At 39.1% G+C, this 24042-nt stretch overlaps 1 protein-coding gene across 1 annotated transcript in view; it reads left to right on the top strand.

Moving 5' to 3' along the window:
* The window catches only part of GUCY2C (guanylate cyclase 2C), a 44203-nt gene extending 22499 nt beyond the window's left edge, over positions 1 to 21704 (top strand). The window contains exons 15-27 of the mRNA XM_010410683.4: positions 207 to 311; positions 1450 to 1536; positions 5664 to 5796; positions 7575 to 7712; positions 11955 to 12043; positions 12762 to 12853; positions 14407 to 14565; positions 15948 to 16140; positions 16530 to 16704; positions 17618 to 17716; positions 18495 to 18589; positions 19187 to 19263; positions 21079 to 21704. Of these exons, the coding sequence (XP_010408985.2) occupies positions 207 to 311; positions 1450 to 1536; positions 5664 to 5796; positions 7575 to 7712; positions 11955 to 12043; positions 12762 to 12853; positions 14407 to 14565; positions 15948 to 16140; positions 16530 to 16704; positions 17618 to 17716; positions 18495 to 18589; positions 19187 to 19263; positions 21079 to 21253 (1617 nt within the window). The 3' untranslated portion in view covers positions 21254 to 21704. The remainder of the gene's footprint in view (positions 1 to 206; positions 312 to 1449; positions 1537 to 5663; positions 5797 to 7574; positions 7713 to 11954; positions 12044 to 12761; positions 12854 to 14406; positions 14566 to 15947; positions 16141 to 16529; positions 16705 to 17617; positions 17717 to 18494; positions 18590 to 19186; positions 19264 to 21078) is intronic.
* Positions 21705 to 24042: the final 2338 nt, after the last annotated feature.

Genomic DNA, 24042 nt, shown 5'->3' with positions numbered 1-24042 from the left:
TCTTATCTCCCTAATCCAGAAGGCTCTGGAATGACAAATGTCTTCAAGTACTTCACTCAGTGCCTTAATACACTCTGGTTTAAGGGAAACTCATACATCTTATCAGGGCCTGAGATAAAAAAACCATGTCACACAAATATCCATGACCTGTGTTTCTGTATGAAAAATGATTGCTTTTAAAAACAGATGAACTGTTTCTGCTCTAGCTCCTACAGATTGATTATTACAACCTGACCAAGTTCTATGGCACCGTGAAGATAGACACCATGATCTTTGGGGTGATTGAGTACTGCGAAAGAGGTTCTCTGAGGGTAAAGAGTTTTAAAGGTCTCCTTCTACCCCAAAATTATCAAATTTCAAAGAAAAGAAATCCCCATCTCTGTGTCTTTGGCCCTCATGCAGCAGTCATGGACTGAGCAAGTGGTGGTTTCCTCTCCCTTGCTTGGTTCTCTCCGTCCCTCCCCAGGTGCTGCTGTGTCACTTTAATGGTTCTCAGCAGCAAGAGGATGAGGTGAGGTGGAGCCAAGAAAAAGTACAGCCCAGGTCACAGCAACAGCCAGTATTTGTATTGTCTCCCCTATTGGAAGCATATAGGATATAACTTTTTCTTTATTTTCCAAGCTGTAACTGTTGTCTCTGCTGATGTGCTTATGTACCACAGAGTGTGTGAGGACAGAAAAAAGTATATATTCCATATTAGTAAGGGAGAAAAATGGCAAGTTCTGCATTATACGGGACAACAACCCTTAATTTTTGTTTATAAAAAGAAACATTGATAAATTGTAGTAAATTGATGCTGGCAAAATTATGGAAAGACTTATTGTTTATTACTACCAATATTATTTCAGTGCTAATAATGAAGTGATAATCATCAGCTCTTCTGTGGGTGTATATTGTCTCTGCTTCTGTGATCATACAAAGACTGTCATCAGTAGCAGTGGTCTCTGGAACAAACTCACAGCAAGGCAGCAAAATAATTGTTCTCTCTAAGTTATTTTCTGGTAAACTGGCATACTCATGGAAGTTTACTTCTGGCAATGGATGTCATCGTGGCTGAAAGAACTGTAAACGACTGGCAGGCATAGATAAAGCAACAGTTTACTTTGAACTTGTAAAGCTAGGAGTAAATTGGTGGGAAATGGACTGTGAGCACAAAACATGGAAAATCCTCTCCCTTCCTCTTGCACAACTTGACCATTTGTTTCTCAGCTATTTTGTGTTATTAAAGACTTGTTTTCAAGACCAAATTCACAACCTATTCTTAATTGTACAAAACCCTCTTTCCTAGCTCTGTGTAAACTTAATATATATTTAATATTCCCTGTTTTTTTGATTCAACTTCTGTTCTAGTGCATGTACTCTCTATAAAAAACAAAGTTGCTGGTTGAAAGGTGTGCAACTTGGATACCCATATCTCATCTTCTGCTTTTTCCCTGAAAAACTTCACAGGATGTGTTAAATGATAAAATATCCTACCCTGATGGCACGTTCATGGACTGGGAATTTAAAATCTCCGTCATGTATGATATTGCCAAGGTAAGTGGACTGCTGATGGTGCAATGTTAATCAACCTGTCCTGTCTTACAAAACTGATCCTCAGAGGAGTGTCGCTCTCAAGGTCTTCTTCTTTCTTAGAGCTGTATGCCTTTCCAGTCTTTTCTCCTCTGGGGACAGGTATCTGAGGCAGGAGAAGCCACTGGCTTTCAGACTGAAGGAGGAAATAGGGACCAGAACTGGCTTTGGGCTATTTATAAATAAACAAATAAAGTATACCCCAAAGAAATGTGGCCCAAAGATCAGAGGGTTACAATCTGCTGACCAATGGTTTTAATAACTAGGGCTTATGCAGTCACAAGCTCCTCAAAACACACTGCTTTGTGGCCTCAGGTAAAGCATACAAAGCAAAACTGTATTTTTTCAAATCATGGAATTATTCTAATATGTATCCAGAGATGGGATCAACTTTTTCTAAACAATCTGTTTATGTACCATCCTGATTTTCTCACTAGAGTGAGAAAGTCTAGTTTCTCACTACAGCTATCCATTTCAAGCAGTTTGAGAGGGAAGAAATTAATCTTGTATAGAAACCAAGCTGGTTTTCAGTAGCTTTCAACAGATCTTTGCCTTTTAGGTCCTTGTGGTAGGAAAAATCAATATGCATAGTAAAGGAAATTCTATTCTGCATTAGAGACTTGTAACTGTTCAGTTAGTAGTTAAGGAGTCTTTGTAATTCACTGGTGTAATAATTCATTATACCTCTACAGATAATGTAGAGAATCACTTCTTTTTGCTAGTGCTTGGCTGCTCTTCTCTTCCTATTGCTGGTTTGCAGTTGGACGGTCCTCCTATTTCCCTACATGCACCAGTTCAGATTTGGTCTCCACAATGAATGACTCCACTGTGTCTGTTCTAAAGAGATATTGAAAATCTTGTGCTTTATTAAAGCCCCCTTAATCCAAATTGTCACAGTTTGTTGGCCTTGTTAATGACTTTCAAGTTCAGTTAATGTTCAGCATTAAGTTTCATTTTAAATAGCAGCAGAGGAGTTTTCCTTCCTCCTTAAAACATATCAAAACCCAGGGTATTTTTTAACTATTTGCAGTTCACCTTCAGATGTTTCTTTAGAAAATAAGGATTAGTACTGTCTCTGTTTATGAGGAGAGAGAAATCCCAGTCCCTCTGAAAAAGTGACCAAATGCCCAATGACTGCACTCGTACTGAGAATTCACAGCCAGTCATTTGCTGCACCATTGGTAAAGGGGACGTGGCACTTGAGGCTGGATTGGCACACAGCATCCATTATGTGGAATGGCTCCTCAGCATTATTAGCTAGTTAGTAGAGATGGTTCACAAACTCTTCATGAAAACTTGTATGTACCTAGGAATATGAGGAAAATTACTGTCATTTGGATGATCTGCCAACCTCTCCTATTCCTTGATTTGATACTGTGGTGAAGCTTCTGGGACCTAGACATTTCCATGAAATTCTTGTATTGCTTTTTCCAAACCGTATCTTCTAAATCTCCAAGCATCCTGTCTATATTTACTTGAATTGCTTTTCTTTTTACAGAAGTCATTTCATGGCCTCTCAGCTCCAGTTCCTCTCTCAGTATCTATCCTTTTCAAGACCAGCCACAGCTCTCCAGGCTGTTAAAATACCTATGACCAGGTGCAGCAGTTTCTTTGCCTTCCTTTTGAGATGCTTCTCCCTCTCCATGCCACCATTTTCATACACTCTGCTTTTACTATGGCCCAAACAGTCCTCATACTATGCCTGCTCTTCATCTGGCACAAGAAGCTGCTGCATCTTTTTCTGAACAAAGGTTGGATCACTTGTATTCCCTGGTACAAGCAGCAAAGTGATGACTATTCTTGGAGCAGTCTCTAGTTCAATAGAGAAGGTGGGGTGGCCAAAGAGGAAGCCCTAAATCTACTCCATTTACTTCCCCCTCCCCCTTTTTTTTTTGCTATCGTAGCTGCCTCTAGGATTGATAGGACCACCTTGTAGCTACATGGATTTGGCTACATGTGACCAAAGAACTCTGATGAAAGGTCTGCTGAGAGGGAATTGCAGTAATCAAGCCTTGTAGTTACTAGTGCATACACTGTACTTGCAATGCTATTTATTAAATAAGTGGCTGCTGCAGGATATTGTGCAAGGGATTGTAATATTCTTGCATTGTGCCAGAAGAAGGATTGTCAGTCAGAACTAAAGGTTCAGAGCTCCAGAGCAGAGATTACAAGAATCCTCAAGTATTTGAAACTATTGTACTGAAAGTCATTATAAATTTTGAAAATCACATTGTGGGTTCTTAATAGGTTCTGTGTTTTCAGGTAGGTGCATAGGATAGTGGGAAGGAAAGAGGAAAATTTTATCAGGTATGTCTATAAGACCTTTGCCTCCAGAAATTGTTAACAAGAAAGCCTTGGGATAAGGAAATCTAAATTACCTTTGCCTGTCATTTGATCCTGATACTAACTGGGAATTCTGCAATGGGAATATTTTGTGGCCAATGAAAACAGGAGCTGGAAGAAGATGCTGCTGGAGGAAATAGGGCCTAAAACAAAAATAGGGCCTAAACAGGCAAAACATCCTGGGTAGCGTCATCAGGGCTGCATGCTAAAATCTGCCTAATCAAGAAATGTGTTCCTTGGGTATAGTGTGCGCACACTCTGTAAATTTGGCATGGTCTAGATAGGTACAGGATAACCAGTCCAACAACATTCTTCAGAGATTGCATCTTTTGCAGGCTGCTTGTGTCTCAGACATACATCTGCTCTGCCTAAAACTCAGCTCATGTCTCAGTGATCTCTTGTGATCTCTCAGTGATCTCAGCATTTGCTGATCCATTCCCAATTATGGGTAACCCAGTATTTGAAAAGAAAACCCAGCATGGCATACAGTGTATTCATGACCACATGAGCTGTAACACTGATTAAATTCTATCTACCAGTTACACAAAAGGATGAGCTATACATGTAGGAGTCTAAGTGGGAGATCATTCAGAGAAGAAACTAAACAGATATTACATACCCGTTCTGGCTTCCACAGGATATAGATTGCACTTCATATACTGAGCACAAAGAAAAGAGGACTATAGGAAGAAGAACAACCATCAGTAGGCTATAAGTAGGTGTGAGTTTAAGTAGTTCAGAAGAGTGAGATGAAACAGAATAAATAATAGCAAGAGGGTACAAATTAGCATACCTACTCCCTTCTTGAGCTGACGCCCACTTAATAATGTCTTGTCCTGCTGTGCCTCAGTGCTAGCCCCTTCTTATGTATTGCACCATATTTAAGTGTCTTAGACTAAATCAGATCATTTCAGAGGCCATGAGTAAAAAGGGGCAAGCTACACATCTCTGTATGCCTGTGTGTGTTGTGAGTCAAGAGTCTGAATCTCAGGAAATAAAGATGAAACTGCATTGGCCAGGCCTCATTCTCGCTTCAAGTTTAGCTCATGGATAGCTGGTATGTATTGACTTGTACAGAGAAAACCATAAACAGTCAGGTCAGCAGAGACCTTTATGACTGTCTAGTCTGATCCCCTGTCTGATCTAAGCCCTTGTACATCATCTAACACTCTGCTCTTGAGCCCTCTGCTTTGCAGTTAGAGGATCTGCTGCAATGTTTCAAATAACATCTCTGGTGTATGGCGATCTTCACAGACATAAGGAGCAATTCCTCTCACACGTATTGTGTCTGTTGGATGAACATGTAGTTCCAACTACATTCCAATGTAGTTGGAAGCACTTCTTTGTGTGACATTCCAAGAAATCTATATTTAATTTACCAGAAAACATTTATAGCAAGTGAAATTACAACTTTTGTGGGAGGAAATACATTTCCTTAATTGCTTAATTGTGTTCTAATGTTGACAAAACCCAAGATGCCATGTTGTTAACTAAAAGGAAGGATGGCCTTCCATGACAGGATCCATTTCCTTATTTTGTAATATTGACTGTTCCTAATGTCTTGGAAAGTCTCCTTTGTAAAATAATAATATGAAAGGGAAATGTGATTTATACATATACATTGCAGATGAAGTCCATTTAATTACTTGCACAGATATTATGCTAATATTCACATTCTTGTTGAGTCTGGTAACATCTGAGTGTCTCACATGTAATTTGCTTTCTTTGTCTTTTATTGTCAACCACAGGGGATGTCTTACCTGCACTCAAGCAAAACTGAAGTCCATGGTCGACTCAAATCCACAAACTGTGTAGTAGACAATCGCATGGTAGTGAAGATCACTGATTTTGGCTGTAATTCAATTCTGCCTCCAAGGAAAGGTAAAAAATGCCTAACTGGACTCTCCTTCATGGTTTCCAACTCAATGGAATTTTCTTATCTTCATAGACCAGTAGGGTCTAATTACATCTTCTACACAGTACAAAACAATGCGACTTTGATTCATATTATAGCAGCCATTATATTGTTTTAACTTAAATAACACAACGAAAGAATTACTAGCAGGTAGAGAAAGAAATTAGTGTGAGAAGGAAGGAAAGATGAATATTCAACTTTTAGTTTAGAAAACAGAGATTTCACCTGTGACTGCAGTGTAAGAAACATTTTCAGTATCCAAGTCCTTTATGCAAACAGCTCTCTTCAGCAGTAATACTGAAATTGTGTGAAGAAAAAAAGCAGTTAATTTACCATAAATCTCGTAATTGATTAGATACATGTGTTACTATGGTGCTCTGTGGTATCATTTAAACATTAACAAGCATGACTCTGATAACTCTTGAAGAAATCTGTATTGATATGCAATGATAACTCGCTTTTCTTTCCTTAGGTAGGAATCTAGTAATATATGCTCAAGCAGATTGGAATAATATTAATAGCTTTTCTTTACATTTTTTATTCACCTCACATTCATAGAATATTTCTGTAAAATAGAACACTCCTTTCTACTCATCTTTTCCTTCTTACTTGATCTGGAGTGAAAAGATGAGCCCATCTGAAATTATGTCATATGAATCTGTAGAGTAGAGCTTGGGGTACAATAAGCACGGCACTGTGCTGTAACTGCAGCATATGACCTGAGAAGAAACTGGTTGCAACTGGTTTGGAGAAAGTTTTTACGTTCAGACACAAACATACTCAAGAGGAGCAATAAGAACATAAAAAAGGACTAAGAAAAGTGCACTGAACATAAATGTTCTATTCATTCTTAATTTTAAAAGTTTCTTATTTAATTTTATATTATTATTACATTGTAATGTATTTATCTTCTATTGCTTATAAGCAGCCTCAGAATTTCTGGTTACTCAGTCTATGTCCTTGAAACTCACTGTTTCACAAGAGATCTACAGATTCATTGTGGCTGGATGTTACAGCCTGATATCATAACACTGTCTTCAGGGTCACTGTGTTCAGGTCACTGTTATGGTACGTCACCAGCATGTCACAGCTGTTGTACCATGGTAGCATTCTGGTTTTGAGGTACAATGGTGCTCATTGCACTAGAAATACAGATTAATAATTTCTGTAGAAAGCAAGTAGTTATGAGCAGGTAATATTATGTCAGGCTCAAAAGCACTTGAGAATTATTTCAATAGCTTCATGATATCAAGGCCATTGGGAAATATGGCAGTCTTTTCATCAGACACTGTGCATAAAAAACTCCTTGCATCTCCTAGCTCAATAGTTTATGGCTCAGGGTTTTTTTATTATAGCACTGGCATTCCTTGGTCTTATGCAGATACATCGGCTATTTCTAAGAAGCCTGTGAAATGTAGCTAAGAAAAGCAAGTTCATTGCCAATAGACATAACTTTTCTGAAGGTGTAAGAGTCTGCATCTACAGTGGAAAGTAGCAGGGTCAGCAAATCCCAGAAAACTGAAAACTACCTCAGAGGTTTATCTAACCTGTACTGATGTCAGCTTCTCAAGAAAAATGCTAAAGTAGGAAATACACAATACCAGTGGGCTCTGGATTGGATATGAAAAGAGTAAAAGGAAATATCATTAGAGCCAGTGGATGCTCTGAGAAGGATCACCCTTTTTTCAATTACTTCTCTCCCTTCCCCCTTTACATCATCCCCCATTGCCATCTGGATCTTCAGACCTGTGGACAGCTCCTGAGCATCTCCGTCACGCCGATGTATCTCAGAAGGGTGATGTATACAGCTATGGGATCATTGCCCAAGAAATCATCCTACGCAAAGAGACATTCTACACCACACATTGCCAGGACAACAGAGGTAATTCCACAGATTTCTCCTCTACTGCAGCCTTCTGGGACGGTTGAAGCTGTAAGTGACCTATTCTCCATGTTTTGTGAAAGGCACTGTCTCTCATAACTGTTTGAACAGCTGCTCCTTTCCCTGCATGGTGAATGAAGAGCCTGTTTGAAGGATCTCACTGTGGGGGCAAGTGTCCCTACTTTTTCTGTAAATAAAATTTGCATTGAGTTTTCTTGCCCTTTCTCTTCCCTTCTCACCTGGAGCACAGCATTACAGAAGTTAACATTATACAATGTTGTCCAGACTTACTGTAACATTTAAAAGCCTCAAAGGTTTTTCTATTTTGACTTGTAAACAACATGTAATATGCCACTCATTTTAGGCAGAATAAATCAGCATTGTCAACACAGAATAACAAAAACTCAGTTGCATGACATAAGAACAGCTGGCATTTAAAAACTGGCAATTCAGACTTTATTCAAGCTGGTTATAATTAACTTTAGCAATTTAACTTCTGTCACAAAAATCATCTCCTCCTGTAGTGCATCCATTACACCCTGTATTGTGCATTTTTTGACATTGTTTTTGAGTGGCTGTTCTGGTTTTAAGCCCAGCTGGGAATTAAGCACCATGCAGTCGCTTGCTCAACCCCACCTCTCTACCCTCCTTCCCCCTGGTAGAATGAGGAGGAGAATCAAAGTAAGACTAATAGGTTGAGATAAGAACAGTTTAATAATTGAAAATAAAGTAAAATACAATATTAATGATAAATGATAGTGATAATGATAATAAAAAGGGAAAAACAAGCGACGAACAATGAAATTGCTCACTATCAGATAACCAATACCCAAACCCCCTTCCTGAACCCAGATAATCTTCCCTTTCAGGTAACTCCCCCCAGTTTATATGCCAGGCATGACATTCTTTGGTATGGAATATCCCTTTGGTCAGTGTGGATCACCTGTCCCAGCTATGCTTTCTCCCAGTTTCTTTTGTGTACCCCCTCACTGGCAGAGCCTGAGACAAGTTAAAAAAAAGTCCTTGACTTAGGAGAAACACAGCTTATCAAAAAACCAAAACATTAGTATGTTATCAACACCATTCTTACTCCAAACCCAAAACACAACACTGTAACCGTTTCTGAGAAGAAATTAACTACCCTAGCTAAAACCAGGACAATATCCAGCCCAGTCAATCCCAATTCCCAGAATTCAGACATTATTATATACTAGAACTGACACAGAAACATGTGTGGGTTTGGGATTTTCCTAGTGACTAACAATAGTTACTAACAACAAATTTAGACGTTGCCTTTATCTCTGAGTCATTCTGTTGGATCCGCCTCACATTTGTTAAAACATCTAGAGCAGAAGCTCGACAGCCTAATAGCTCTTTTACTGAGTTACATTCGAGAATAATTTCTGGGGCATGTTCATCATCCTACATTATCACAAATCTGTTCATATTTCAGGAAACACAGTTTTTCACATCACCAACTCTATAACATAAATGTAGATTTAAAAGAGATTAGAAATTCCTGTTCCCCTTACAAGAAACTCTTCAAGATTCCATGCTTAATAAAAGGTAGAGAAAATAAGGCCTTTCTATTCCTTTTTCTTGGGAAGAGGCAGACACAATCCTCATGAATGCAAGAATTTTACAAATATTGCCAACATGGAGAAAGGAAGGTGCAATGCCCTACCTTGCTCATTTTGACTTGTGAAGCAAAACCATAGGAAACTACATTCTTTTAACTGCTTTTTGAGCAGTTACAGTCTTTTTGTGTTGTGTTAATGGTTATTAAGTTAGCCTCAGACATAGTGTTTCTTGGCTTTTCTGAGATGTGGTGGCATCCTCATTGCTCTGTGTTTGACCCTGGCTGTCACAGTGAGAACCTGGTTCCTTGTTTTATCTTTTACCTGTTTCTTAACACTGTATTCTGTCCTTTTGGAAAGACTGTCCCTTTCAAATGGCGTTAGGTTAATCCATGCAACTCAAAGAATTTGTAGCACCTAAGCTAGGTACCTGACAGCATCTAAGTGCTGATGTTGGAGATGGTCACATACCAGCATGTGAGGTAAGACAATAAATTAACTAGGTGTGAAACCTAGTAAGTCTGGGTCCACTGTAACTTAAAAAAATAATCTGCTTTGTAAATTTCAGCTGAAATTTAAAATTTTCCATTCAGTGAGGAGATTGTTTTCTCCACAAAACTTTTTTTTTCCATAAAAGCATTAGTAGATGTCTAAGATATATATTGCTGATCTAATGGCTTCTGGTATTATTCTTGACTTTTGATTACGCAAGTTGAGTAAAATGTGTTCATCAGTTCATCAAATTTCATGTAACAGAAAGGAATTAATTTTATTACATATTTCTGAAGTGGCTCTTCATTTAAATGCCTGATTCATTCATTAGCCAAGATGAGCAAGACAGTGAACCATACTTATTCAAACACCTCTGCATTTTGTTTGTGGCATCATCTAACTTTGGAAGACAGTAGCTCAAACTCGGGGTGACCATTAATTTACAAACATCCAAGATAAAAAGAGAGAAAAAATAACCAAATTAGAGTCAATGGTAATGGACAAAGAAATGTCCCTATTGTCTGTTACATTAATTTTGTTTTTAAGTCACCAGAGAAACTCCTTCAGTGGCTAGGCTATCAGAAGTTAGTCTCTGCAAATTAGAAGACTTGATATTGATATTTCAGGACAGCTGATATAACTGCTTCTCCAGGCTTAAATGACAGCAGCAAGGACTGTGTTCAGATTTTAAAAGACTTTTTTAAAAACCCCACACCTGAGCTCCATCCACCAACTTAGAAAAACTAAACTCTACTTTCAGTTACTCAGTGAGCCAATTTACTCAACGTGAAAATATGTATCAATCAACTTAATGTACAATAATTTTGCTGCTAATGAGAGAAAAGAAGTCCCATGACAGGTATACAGAACTGGATTTCTAATGTGTAGAAGTAACTAGGTCATCATCTGCTTCACTGACGTCCCTGCAAGAAGCTGTTCTCCGTCTGGTTACTCCACTCTTCTGCAGAAACAACTCATTCACTGCTCAAGACTGTGAAACCTTGCCACGTACCAATGCTCAATTCAGGCTGCCTCCTTGTTCCACTACTTTCTGCTACTGACTAATTGCAGTATTGCTAATAGGTGCTGTTACTTCCTCTCTCAGTTTTGTGTCCAGCATGGAAATCCAGAACATTCCTCCTGCGTACGTGAGCCCTACACAGACTTTCCTGTCTCTTAGCCCACAGAAGACTTCTCAGCAGTCTCTCCACTCTGTTGCATTTGGGAGACTCAACTTTTCTGCTCCATCTCTAGTCTGTAATTTCTGTACCAAAAAGTTGGATGCTGCTGCATCATTTTAAGGTGATCATGCACATTGGGTATGTTTAGGCATCTGTAGCTGCTGTAGACCAGTGCAATTACAAACCTTCCTCATATAATTACACATGAATGATGTATACTTCCTTCAGTAAAATTGTATCCCAAATATAATCAGACATTATTAATAAATAATCTGTTCTGATCCACAGATGCCTTTCAATTTCCTTTTATCCAGAGGTAAAAAATTGCTTCTTTTTTTTACCACCCCCACCCCTTCCCCCAGAATTCTTGAAGTCTGCAGGAGAAAGACAAAGGAAGATATTTTTGCTTTAGTGCTCTCTTACTGTGCTTAAATTGAGTTGTGCAAATGCAGCCTGATTTTGATGTGTTCAGAGTCCAAATAACTTTCATAGAATGCATTTAATGACTAAGAGTACAAATGAGTTAATAAATGCAATGCTTTTAACCCATTTATATTAACAGCTTCATTTTAAGGAAGTTAAGCATCTGCAGGATGATTTGAACTGCTCTAATGAGCGGTGTATGTCTCCACACTTTTGATCAAGTTGCAATGGGCTTTTCACATTGTTTGTTACTATTATTATACTTCATGCTGAGAGGCACACTAGTAATGCCCAACATTCATTTGGGAAGATGCCATAACCATGTCTACCGTAACCAATAAATACTCATGTACATTTCTACTCATTTTGCTTTCAGGGGCCTTCAAGCCAGCCTGTTTCGGTCTTGTGCCATACATTAAGAAAAGCTCCAAAGCTGAAATTCTAACAAAATGAGGCAACTGTCTTCAAGACTTCTGTTTGTACAGTGCCTTGTAACATCAGAGACTGCTATACACAATCAATGTCCTTACGCTTTTTTGTTTAAAGCTTTGTTCTTTTTCGTGTATTAGAGAAACTTTACAGAGTGGAGAGAGGCAAAGAAGTGAAGCCTTTCCGACCAGACCTGACCTTGGAAACAGTGGGAGAAAGACAGCTGGAAGTAAGCTAATAATTAACTAAGCCATTTTCTGGGTGAAGGGTGGAAGTCCTGGCCAAACTAGAGCCCATGATCATGGGAAGGTGAAAGCTATGTGTTTTATGCCAAATGCCCTAACTTTGTGGGAAGAAATTGCATTCTATAGTTGTTACCAGCAATGTGAAATATGACTCATGGAAATTATTTCACTGGAAAGAAACAGAGACTTATATGGTGACACTCTTCTCACCTATTTTAGATATCCTTGAGATGGGATGAATTACACCTCAAGTATACCCCTCTCCACTAATATAGCCCCTATGGCTTCTTGCTCAGGTGAAAATGTCTGTATTGTAGATATTCACATATCCAGCAATGAATCCCATTCTTTTTGGCTGAATCACCAGTTTCAGAAAAATCCCAAACTCAGGATATTGGAAATATAATTAACACAGCATTTACCACCATGTCAGTAACTGTGTCTGACACCAATCTGCAAGACTGGATCCATTTACTTGCCTTTCATTTGTGTATTGCAAATTCAAGTTAAGATCATGTCACTACTCATCACAGAGTTAAGATGCCTGCAATGAGTGTTCTAACCATAGGTTCAAGACAATTAGTCACACAATTTAGTATGTTGCTGGTCAAGAGTAACTGGAAATTCTGTAACGAACTAGTGCGGTTTAGCACTACTCTCTGTCTATATCTCAGGTGGACTTTTCCTTAAATTTTTTTGAAGGTATATACACTAGTGAAGAGCTGCTGGGAGGAAGATCCAGAGAAAAGGCCTGACTTTAAGAAAATTGAGAGTACTCTGGCTAAAATATTCAGGTGAGAAGCAGGGGCTTTGTTTTTTAAGATGCTCCAAACTCCTCCTGTATTAGAAAGCTCATATTTTTAAGTGTGTAAATTGATGTGATTATGATTCAGTCAGTGGAAAACCCTAGTGTCTTCACTTAGATGCTGTTTTATTCTTTGGCAGAAAAGTAGGGGAGCATGTGCATATGTATACATACACCTGTGTACAATGTACTGAGTGAGGGTGAGATGATCACCTTACCTCAAATTGGTACATTATGGAACTAGCAAGCTGGATAATTAGGGATTTAAACCAATCAAGTAATTCACTCCCTCTCTCTAGTCAAGAGTTGTATAGTGACTCATGTAATCTACATTTTGGTAAATGAATACACATAGATGTTTGAAGGATGATTTGAAAGTTTGGATGGTCCCAAATTAAGCTGACTAGAAATTTTGAGTTGTAACTCACAAGAAGTATTAATTACAGGGCTTTGGTAGTACAAAGTTCTGGGAAAATAATAAGGGTCATAGCTGGATAAACCCTGTGGGGTTACACAGGCCTTTCACCTGCACAATGCTGCATTGTTCCTGCAGAATTTGGTCTGAATTAATTATTTCAATGACCAAACAGTGAGCTTTTAATCACTTCTCCTAGGAAATTGCTCCCCAGTTTTTAAGGTTCTCCCCATGAACAAACCCCAACAGCATCATTTTACACTTTACATGGGCAAGACAACTCTAATATGCATAACTGAATGTATCAGCTGAATAACCTTTCTGCAGCTGAATAGAGAGGCCTCCTGGTTCAGCTCCTAAACCTCCATCCTACAAAAGCAAAAAGGTTGCCTCTTGTCACACACAATATAGTGTTCTTTTCATGTAGGTCTAAGATGATGCATCCCTGACATAAAATTTGTTTAAAGAGTAATTTTGAAGGCCAGTTGGATGCAATACTAATCTGACTCTTCCAGTCAGCCTGGTCCCAATTACTTTCAGACTGCTTTGGCGAGTGCAGGCTGCCCGGACAAACAAGTTTGAGCAGCTCATGTTACCACACTTCTGCTTCCAGGGGTTAGTAGGCTTTAGTCTGCAGGATTTTGTGAGTAAAACTAGCCACGGGGCTGTCCATTGTTCCACTGTATTCTTCAGTCTTCTAATCAGACAGCCTCAAATTGTCTTAATTCTTCTGGCTGAAGTCCCCATCTAAACATTATATGCAATTTTCTACCTACTATTTTTAGCTTCCTCTCAGAATTTGAGTTTGTCAGTTACTTTTTACAAATGAATGTTCCTGGATTACCCAAGGTAATCTGGAATTGACAATATTAGCAGGGTTAGGTGATTGAAGGCTGCCTTAAGAATTATCAGCTCCAACTGACAAGTGTGGATTACAGACTTTCAATTCATCTACATAAGGCCTCCAAGCAAGCAAAAGAATGATGCACTTGAGGCGCTTTGCATTCTAACTATAGGGAAGTCAAACACTGAAGAAGTTTTCTGTTGCTGCTTTTTTGCCTCCTTTTAGCTGCTCTCAACAATGTACATCTTTCTTCTTGATTCCTGTGTAATTCTGTTATTTGTAGTAATTTCCATGGCCAGACCAATGAAAGCTACATGGATACCCTGATCCGGCGTCTACAGCTGTACTCGCGGAACTTGGAACACCTGGTGGAGGAAAGGACAGAGCTGTACAAAGCAGAGCGAGACAGAGCAGACAGGCTTAATTTCATGTTACTTCCAAGGTAACTGGCCAGGAGGATTTTCGCTGCCATTTTATTTACATACACCCGATTCTTGCAGCGTAGGGGATAGGATTAATGTTTATGTTCTATTTTCTTTCCATCTAATCTAATCCTGCCAGAAAGGAAATAAGAAGCAGCTGTCCCTGAGCTCTCCACCCTATGGTGGAGTGTCATGCCAAGATGGTATTGGGACCCATTATCTTCCTCAACATTTCTTCACGCACAGGTTTCCCCCTTTCCAGCACAAGCCTCTCTTTCACTGCCTTCCTGGGAACACAGACCTACAGTGATCCCACATCACAGAGCTCTGCTCTGCTCCAGCACCTTGCTAGGTAGAAGGAGTGTCTTCAGCTGAAGAGCAGGAGTGCAGTCCAACTTCAGGCTGGAGTTTAGCAATGCAACAGAGGGGCTGAGGTTGGCTGGGTCATACTGGGTTAGATGGATTCTTCAGAGCATGCTATAGGACAAGTATTATTGGTATTATAATATTGGTAATACCTGTAATTTCGGTATTGCACGTATTTGGAATAATAGAACTATCCTGGTATGTCATTACTAGCTTCAAGGATATTTCAGTAGTCAGGGTATTGATTTTATGACTCATCACAAAAAACAAAGTGCTTGTTCAATCCAGTTTTGGGGAAAATCAGGAATGATCTGGCTGTATAGACAGTGCGACAAGGAATTCATGTCTCCTTCCACTCTTTGTTGTTCCTACCGCTCTATTACTGTTTCATTGTAGATGGAACACAGCATTGTGCAAAACCTATAATTTTCTGGGTCTCTTTCAGTTATTCTCTTCTAATACCACCACTAGGAACAGGTATTTTTCTGGATTTAGAATTGCAACAAAATGAAGGTACCTCTTGAATAGGCATTGACTGTCATGGTATTGAATTTTTCTTCCATAAAATTATCAGACTATGATACCTCATCTGAAATCAAGATGAGTTGATGTAATTATTATAATGAAATTACTTCTATGCTGAGAAAACAGAAAAAACTGTCTGGTCTTACTTATTGTATGGGTAGAATTTAGGTCTACATGTCAGGAAGTTCAGAATTTCAGTTTTAAATTTTACTCAATATCCCTGTTTCTGACCTTAACCAAGAAGCTCAGTTGCCTGTGTCTCAGTTTCCTCATGGTTATTCACACACTTGGATTTTGAAAGTCTGTAGTGCATTAATTACCATTAGTAAGTGCTTTGAGGTCCCTGACTGAAAAGCATTATGGGCATCTAAAATGCGATTGCAATGGCAGTTTTCAGCAAACTATTTGATGTTTCTTACACAGAAAGCAATACTGTGATTGGGTTGCATGAAAAAATACCTTTAATAGTAAACACTACTCCTCTGTCTTCCTGCCTTCTCTATTTCCACAGGCCAGTAGTAAAATCTTTGAAGGAGACTGGCCTGGTAGAGCCAGAGTTGTTTGAAGAAGTCACTATCTACTTCAGTGACATTGTTGGCTTCACCACGCTCTGCAAATACAGCACCCCTATGGAGGTGGTAGATATGCTCAACGATATCTACAAGAACTTTGACCACATTCTTGACCACCATGATGTGTACAAGGTGATTATCTCTGTACTTTTGCTCATTTACACCCAGTGGACACACAAACCGAATTGCATGATGTGGTGGCTAAGGAAATCTGCCTTCTAAGCAAAGCAAAAGAGAGAAAAACAGGTCAGGATTACTTTGTTTCAATATGCTTTCACTGTGCCTACTTATACCAAATTTCCTACAGTAGGTGGTCACACATTCATTAATTGGAATGCTGGGTATATTTATAAACACTCATATACCCAAATGGTGTCAGCTACCTTAAACGAATCAATCCTGCTCTCTGGGGGAGAAATATTTAGTCATGAACAAAAGGATCTGATAAAATCTTTCTGCTTCTAACTGAAGATGTACTTTTCTATGTCTGCAAATAGTGAGTTCTGATTTTATTTCCACAGGTGGAGACCATTGGTGATGCTTACATGGTGGTGAGTGGTTTACCAAACAGGAATGGCAACCGGCACGCAGTGGACATCTCCATGATGGCTCTGGACATCCTCAGCTTCATGGGATCTTTTGAACTAAGACATCTGCCAGGGCTGCCTGTTTGGATTCGCATTGGAATTCACTCTGGTACACAGTAGTGCTAGATCAACAGTGACAATGTTGTTACCTGGTTTTGAACAGAATTAACACCTATACAAGATCTGGGATATATGCCATAGACAACTGCTCTCCTCATGAAGAATCAGGTTGAAAAAAAATGTTCACAGAGGAAGAGTAACAGAAGTAAATAAGTCACTGTTTTGCTCCTGCTGTAGTGAAATAGCCCATAGCCATTAATTCACAGCTTAAGTCAGTAGCTAGGATGAGCAACAGCCACTGTTCCTGGTGTGATTAAACCAGTTGTATCAAATAAGCCTTCACAGATTATTTCTCTCTGACTGAAGCAGAGATCAGTCATGGCCAGCTATGCTTATCTAGACAAAAAATGCAAGCCTGTATTTTGTGCTTTTGGAGGCAAAAAGTTTTGTTGAGTCTGTGTAGGACTTAATGTTTTAATTTATCTGTAAAAATACTTTTTGTCAAAGGGGAACTCCAGATAGCTCAACAACTTTGGGAAGTTCCTCAACACCAGCTGCCAGGGGAGGAACATATCCAAGAAAGTGACTGAGGCACTGGGAAGCCTCTTGAGGCACCACTATGCACCCCTGCATAATGAAGCTTATTCTATTTTTCTCTTGCTTCCTGACAGTTAATAAATGTGCTTCTTTTTTTCTGCACAGAGATTGTGCTTAAATACAATTAACACTGTGCAGCTGTGTCCTTTTTATGCTCTTACTGGATTATGCAAGAATAACAGAGCTAGGCTTGGTTTGTAGTGGGAGACCACAAGATACTGTGGGAAGTGAGGTAGAAAGTATTGCCGTTGGTGAGGAATGCAGAGTTCCCCCAGGAATTGCACTGCTCTGCAACAGTGAGACACCTGCCAAATAAATCAAGTCTCTTGGTTCACCCTTTTTATCTCTCTGCATCCCATTTCTAGGTCCATGTGCGGCTGGTGTGGTTGGAATAAAAATGCCTCGTTACTGTTTGTTTGGAGATACAGTAAACACAGCTTCGCGGATGGAATCCACAGGCTTGCGTAAGGATTTAATTTTAGCTCTCAGTGTAACAGGACCAAAGGCTATTGGTTAGTTTGTGATCAAAGTGTCTGTTTTCAGCCGAGAACAATTTATTATCAGCTTGCAGAAGTTTTAAAGATAAAGAAGCCCTATTTGTTTTGATTACCAATTATTTAATTGTCCAAAGTGACAGTGGGCACTTCACTGGGCAATGAAGAGTTGTTCCTTGTTTATGCTTCAGTGCTGGTAACAGGGAGTTTGTAGGCTGGCTCACTGCCTGAGTTCCTCTGGAAGATATGATACTTATGTGTCTGGAATTTAATTTTACTCTATGAACCACAGATTTCAGTTTGACCTAGAATTGTATTACAGCTTTGTTGTGTAAGTATACTGACTGCGTATTTTAAGTTAAAGCAATTATGTTATCAACTTCACCATTAGGGAACTGTGGCAAGAGCCAGTTTTTCTTCCTGCTGCCCAGTGTCTTCATGTGAGCATTCTCTATATAGGTCACTCACAATTACTCTTTTCTGTTTTGACCTCTAACTACTACAGATACCACTGTCACCTGTATTTCAGATGAATGGCTGTACCACCTATACCTGCCTGGATATGCTCTGTAGTGGAGTCCAATTTTTCATACAGCAGTGTAATTGCTTCTCATTTAATTTGGCTCTCAGAATTTATGATGATAACAATTGAAGGAGCTTCTGCTATTGCACCAGTTTTCACATATACCTAATACGAGTATGTGATGTGTTTCCAGGCTGAGCTTTCATTGTCTCTTTATTTTTTTAGCTTTAAGGATTCATGTAAGCGGTTCCACAATTAACATCCTGAAAAGAACAGACTGCCAATTCCAGTACGAAGAGAGAGGAGAAACATACTTGAAGGTAACCTTTACCATGTGCATGCATGAACACAGAGAAGACGGATAGTAAAAAGTATTGTATAGCTGAGAGTACCCCAGAACCTAATTAAGAGCTGGGGAACAAGGATTACTGATCAGTTGGTATCACAGTCTCTGGTGGTTCGGGATGAAGAGCTCCCTAACTCATAAATTAAAGCAACATAAAGATGTGGAGAATAAATGAAACACACCATTTGGAACAGAAGATTGTAAAGTCATCTGCTGAAAGGGAAGCTGAACCTAGTGTTGATTTGGTAATGCTCCAGTATCTACCAATCCATTTATTTCAATCTATTCCACTTTTCTGTCCTTGGGAGTTGATGGCAGGCAGCACAGCTCACCTCTCCCACAACTTGTGTTTCAGGTCATGGAACAAAGAAGTGAGTGTGCAGCTTCATGTCCCCCATTCTTCTCCTTCTCACTTCTGATTTGTAATCCTTTGCTGTCAGCATCAGTTACTGAAAATAGGCAAAGGCAAACATGGCAATGTGCAATAGAGTATTACTTAAGTAAATTAACTACAGGAAATTGCATGCTAATCCCAACACTGTGCTTTCTCTTCTTTGTCATACATATTTAGGGCAGAGGAACAGAAATTACCTACTGGTTGACGGGTACTGAGGACAAGAAATACCATCTCCCAACACCTCCTTCTGTGTAAGATGGTCTTTATATGTGAAAAGGGAGGAGAAGTTCCCATTCTTTGTGCTTTAGCCTTTAGTGTTCCTCCTTGGCACTTGTGGATTTTTTATATCATTGAACTTGTCTCCAGTAGTTAGAGACTTAATAGCATATGTGCACATAAACACATAAATATTCATTACATGGGACTATGTGTGTGCTGAAGGTTATTTGTCTATATAAAATGTTTAGCAGGTTCTTTGCCTTGGAAGCAGTGTAAGACTTACAGGAGAAGTTGTGGTTAAGAGCAACAGATGGACAGGAAAATGTAAAACATTAATATTCCCCCAAATTTAGTCCTAGTGGCACCTGTCACTGAGGATAACCACAACTGAATGTGCAGCTCTCTGTAATACCATGTTATGCCTGTGAGCTCTTGTGGAGGAATTTGTAAGAGAAATGAAACTTGCAGGATTTCAACTACTATTCTGCTAAAAGAGGACAAAGTTACTGTAGTACTGCACAGGAATAAAATCTTTAGAAATTAAACAAGAGCTTCCTTTCCAACACTTAGAAAAGTTATCAGTAAAAAAAAAATGAGGTTGATGTTCTGGAACAGAGCCATCATTTTCCATTAGAATTGAATAAAATACAGCAATAGTGGAAGTGGTGTTTTTGAGCAACTATGCAAAATTGAAGTCAGGATAACTTGTTACATTTTTTTAGTGTATATTTTGTATATGAGTACCTCTTTATTTCCTGCAAACTCACTAAATGTGGAAGTTCCTCACTTTCTGCTCTAAACACCTTTGTACAGTCACTCTTCACTAAGTGGGAATTTGCTGCCGTCTACTCTGAAAGGACATTGTTTCATTACAAATTGAAGTGATGATATTGCAAATTGGTGTTTGCCAGATACATTGGGATCCCTTGTCCTGAAATGCATGAGTAAATGTTACAGATTGCTTCTACTGTATGTTTTGAGTCTTACACAATGTGTCCTTTGCACAAATAAAATTCCCTGTCCATTTATTCCTACTGTGTAAGAGAAAAGAGGAGATAAGGCGGAATATGAGGGTTTTCTCAGGGCATTTGCAAAACAAACATAATCAAATTTTTAATCTGCTACAGAATCTCATGAACTTTGTTATTTTTTAAATGGAAAGTACAAGTGATTGGGTTGAGCTGGAAATACTGTCAAGACTACCTCTTATGGTACCTCTCCCTTGTAAACTTAGAACTCCATTTTGAAAATTAATATGATCTGTCGAGACTGTCAGAATTATTGAATTGTTAGTGTTCTGGAATTCAGCTATGGAAAGTATCTCTTGAGCTGGATCACAGTGATGTTTTTGTTTTCACTTCCTCATATAAGATCGCCCCTTAAAAATTGTCATATGTGGGGTACTCCAGCAAAACCCAAATACACTGAAGAAATTTCTGAAACAATGGCAACTCTATTACTGAAGGCAACCTGAAGTTGAATAGTTAAAGTCCTGGTGTCAGTAATGGTGTTGAGAGCTAAAAACTATTTTGATTGGGATTGAATCTAATTCGTGTCTTCCTTTTTGCGCAAGTGATCATGACTTTTTAAGGTCAATAATGACACACAGAGCTCTTGTGCAAAGACACTGATCCATACTATCTGGAAAACTCACATGAAAATCCTGACTTCTCTTCCCAAATTCAGAATCTGAATTTGGTCCTGCCCACACTTTTTATCAGTAGTGTGTGAATGTCATTAAGATAAAGACGGATTAAAATGTTTAAAAATCTCTGGGGACCTGAGGGACCACTAAAAACGTGTGAATCACTGATTTATTTTTTTTTTCCCCATCCTGTTGGTTTTAGGGAGAATCAGCAGCGGTTGCAAGATGACTTAGCAGAGATGATAACCAATAGTCTTCAGAAAAGGGAAAATGAAGGATCCAAGGCGCGGGAGCTTTCGCGGGTAGCCAGCTACCGATCAGGTACCCTGGAATACCTGCAACTGGTCAGCAAAGAGAATTTTACCACATATATTTAAAACTGGATGTCTAGTATGACTCAAAAAGCTGAAGCAACTCTCTGGACAACTTCATGTGGAGGCTGGCGGTTTATAATCTCAACTAGAGGAGAAAGAAAACACCTTTTCAAGCGTCCCTTCTACTGTCCGACCTGCTATCAGTAAATCGAACATCTCTTCACTGTAACATTGAAATTGCTGGATGACTTTGTTAGGACACATGCAGCGTGATTTGAGGTAAATGAAAATGTTTGCCCTTGAGTCTGGAAAATAGTGTGGGCGGGTTTGTTTTAGTTAGGTTTTTTTTAACTGTGATAGCCTGTTCAATAATCCACTTCTGAAAATATTCACAGCAAAACCTTAATTTGTTATGATTTTAGATGTTGTATTTAATTTGTAACTTTTATCTGAAGAAAGATTTGGTGTAATATATTTGAAAATATAATTAAATATATCATATGTAAAACCTGGATATGTTGCTATTTTGTTTCTTCTGCTGTTTTCCTCTGTTTCATGTATTTTCTTTAATCAAGCTGACTTTGTTCAAGAGACGACACTTCTGTTATTTACATTGGGAGATTATTCCAGAAGTATGGTTTCTAAAGCTTATCTGAATCTCCTGGGCCTGAAAAAGGAAACTGCCATTCTTGCAAAACAAGACACTTTCATATCTTTTCACCACTTCTGCTTCTGCACCCAAACCAGAAGTGAGAAAGAAATTAAGGAAATAAAATTATCTGAACCTCTTAACATCAGACCTTTTCAATTCAACTTTTGGAAGCAGTTTTACAGTCAAGCAGGTTTTACTCAGATGACTTGTTCTTCAACTGACACCATGGCACTGATATTAATAAACAGTTTTAAAAAGCAACAAAAGCACAGGGGCCGCATGTAAAAGAAAATCAGCATTCACATGAAGAAATAACATGTACTGAGTGAATAACATCTACTTTTGCAAGGGCCTTTTGTGCATTGTTGGCTTTCAAAGCAGAACGACTTTCACCATTGTCAAATATTGGTCAGTATTCAAACCATTAACATTGGTGCAAAATCATTCTTTTATAGTTTTGAACAGCATTTTTGTTCAACTAGACAACATAAAAAGAACTTTAAAAGAGCAATCCAGTTGCCTTTTCCTTTGTTAAGATAAGCTGGCTTTGTAAGAAAACACACACCAAAAGAACAATGTAGATGTAAATAGACAGATCTGAAGTGCAAAGATTACTGGAAAAATTAAATAATGAGGTGCTGTAGGGCTTATACTCTTACCTAATAAATGTAAATTCCTACATTCAGGAACATGATACAGACAAATAGCAGAAAATGTGTACCCAACAGCCATAGCTTTCACATTATATATAACCAATCTGAAACTCAACCTGCCATTAATACCATACCATCCTTTGTGTCCCCACGGAAACATCCATTGGGATAAGCATAGGAAAAAAAACCAACCCATATCTTCTAAAATTGGTATGCATTAAAAAGAGTATGAGTACAATAAAAATATAACGTCTGCTATTTCCTACCTCATGGTGCCAATAACAAGCTTTGTCTGCATTCTTGGGTGCAACTGCTGCGCTGCTGGGCACTGCTGGGCTGTTCAGGTTGCTGTAGCTGAAACACTCAGCAAGTGTAGCTGTGTTGTAGTGACAAGTGCTGGACTCATCAAGCCTGAAGACAACCACTATGATTACCCCAATAAGAGCTGTTCTGATCTTTGAAGTGATAACAAGTGACATAACTACTCTTTTTAAAGAGGAGTTTTATGGGTTTCATCTTTGACACCACTGAGATACAAATTATTTTAGAGCAAATGTCTGCTGACATTGATTAAGAAAATTATTTTAAACAGTGCTTAGTTTTCAGCAGCCCTTCTCTTTCCAGTGTTCTTCAGGTAATAAATTTCGTATCATTTTGTGAAGATAAATAGTTAACCTTAACAATGAGTTGATGGACCCATCTTCTGGTAGACTTGTTTTTCACATGGTTCTATCCTTGCACATATCTGTTACCTACACATCACAATAAAATCAACTTTGACTACTCTTTTTAAAAATCCTGGTTTCTGGTATGAATGTCTGTTTTTTTCCTTATCTCTAAGTGAAAAATAGCCTAGAACAAAGCAGTGACAGTTATGGAAGGATGCCTGAAGCCTGGAGATACAGTGCTCTTACCCTGGGCTTCGGGCCAAGGCTTGCTACTTGGCCTGAACTGGTTGGCATGTGACCCTGTTATATGAGGCTATTACAGGCACCGGTATCAAATTCAAACTGTCTTAAACAATTACTGAAACACGAAGTCCAAATAATGGCCGTTTTCAGATAGACTATCCAACACTGGTTGAGACAAAAATGCAGTGCCTCAAAATGGTCTGAATCACGGGTGCAAAGGAAAACCCCATGGACAGTTGTCTTTATCTGTAAACCCCAGGAAAAGGACTGTCCCTCATTTCTTCTGCTGGGACACACAGCAGTTGCTGTTCCCAACAGGGCCGAAAGCTGCCCTTCCTGTGATGAAAAACGCATCGCTCGACAAGGCATCGTCCAACTCTGGTTGCTTTTCGGAGGCCTTTCCTGATAAACCTTCCCCCCTTTTAGGTTAATCACCCTCGGGAAGTCCAGGGGTCCCACAGGCACCAGCCTGGGGATCCGTTCTCACTACCCTGCGACGCCGGACCTCGGCCAGCAGTGACTCCCACACCTCAGTCAGGCCTTGGGGTCTCCAAACCCGTATCGGGGCAGCAAAGATGCCGCCGCTGCCGGGGTACATCCCGGCGGCCGGCGCGGGGAACAACCGTTCCCCGGCAG

This window comes from Corvus cornix, chromosome 1A, assembly GCF_000738735.6.
Source record: "Corvus cornix cornix isolate S_Up_H32 chromosome 1A, ASM73873v5, whole genome shotgun sequence".
Taxonomy (NCBI): Eukaryota; Metazoa; Chordata; class Aves; order Passeriformes; family Corvidae; genus Corvus; species Corvus cornix.
The sequence above is the reverse complement of the archived record's forward strand: the minus strand, read 5'-3'. Positions and strand labels throughout refer to the sequence as shown.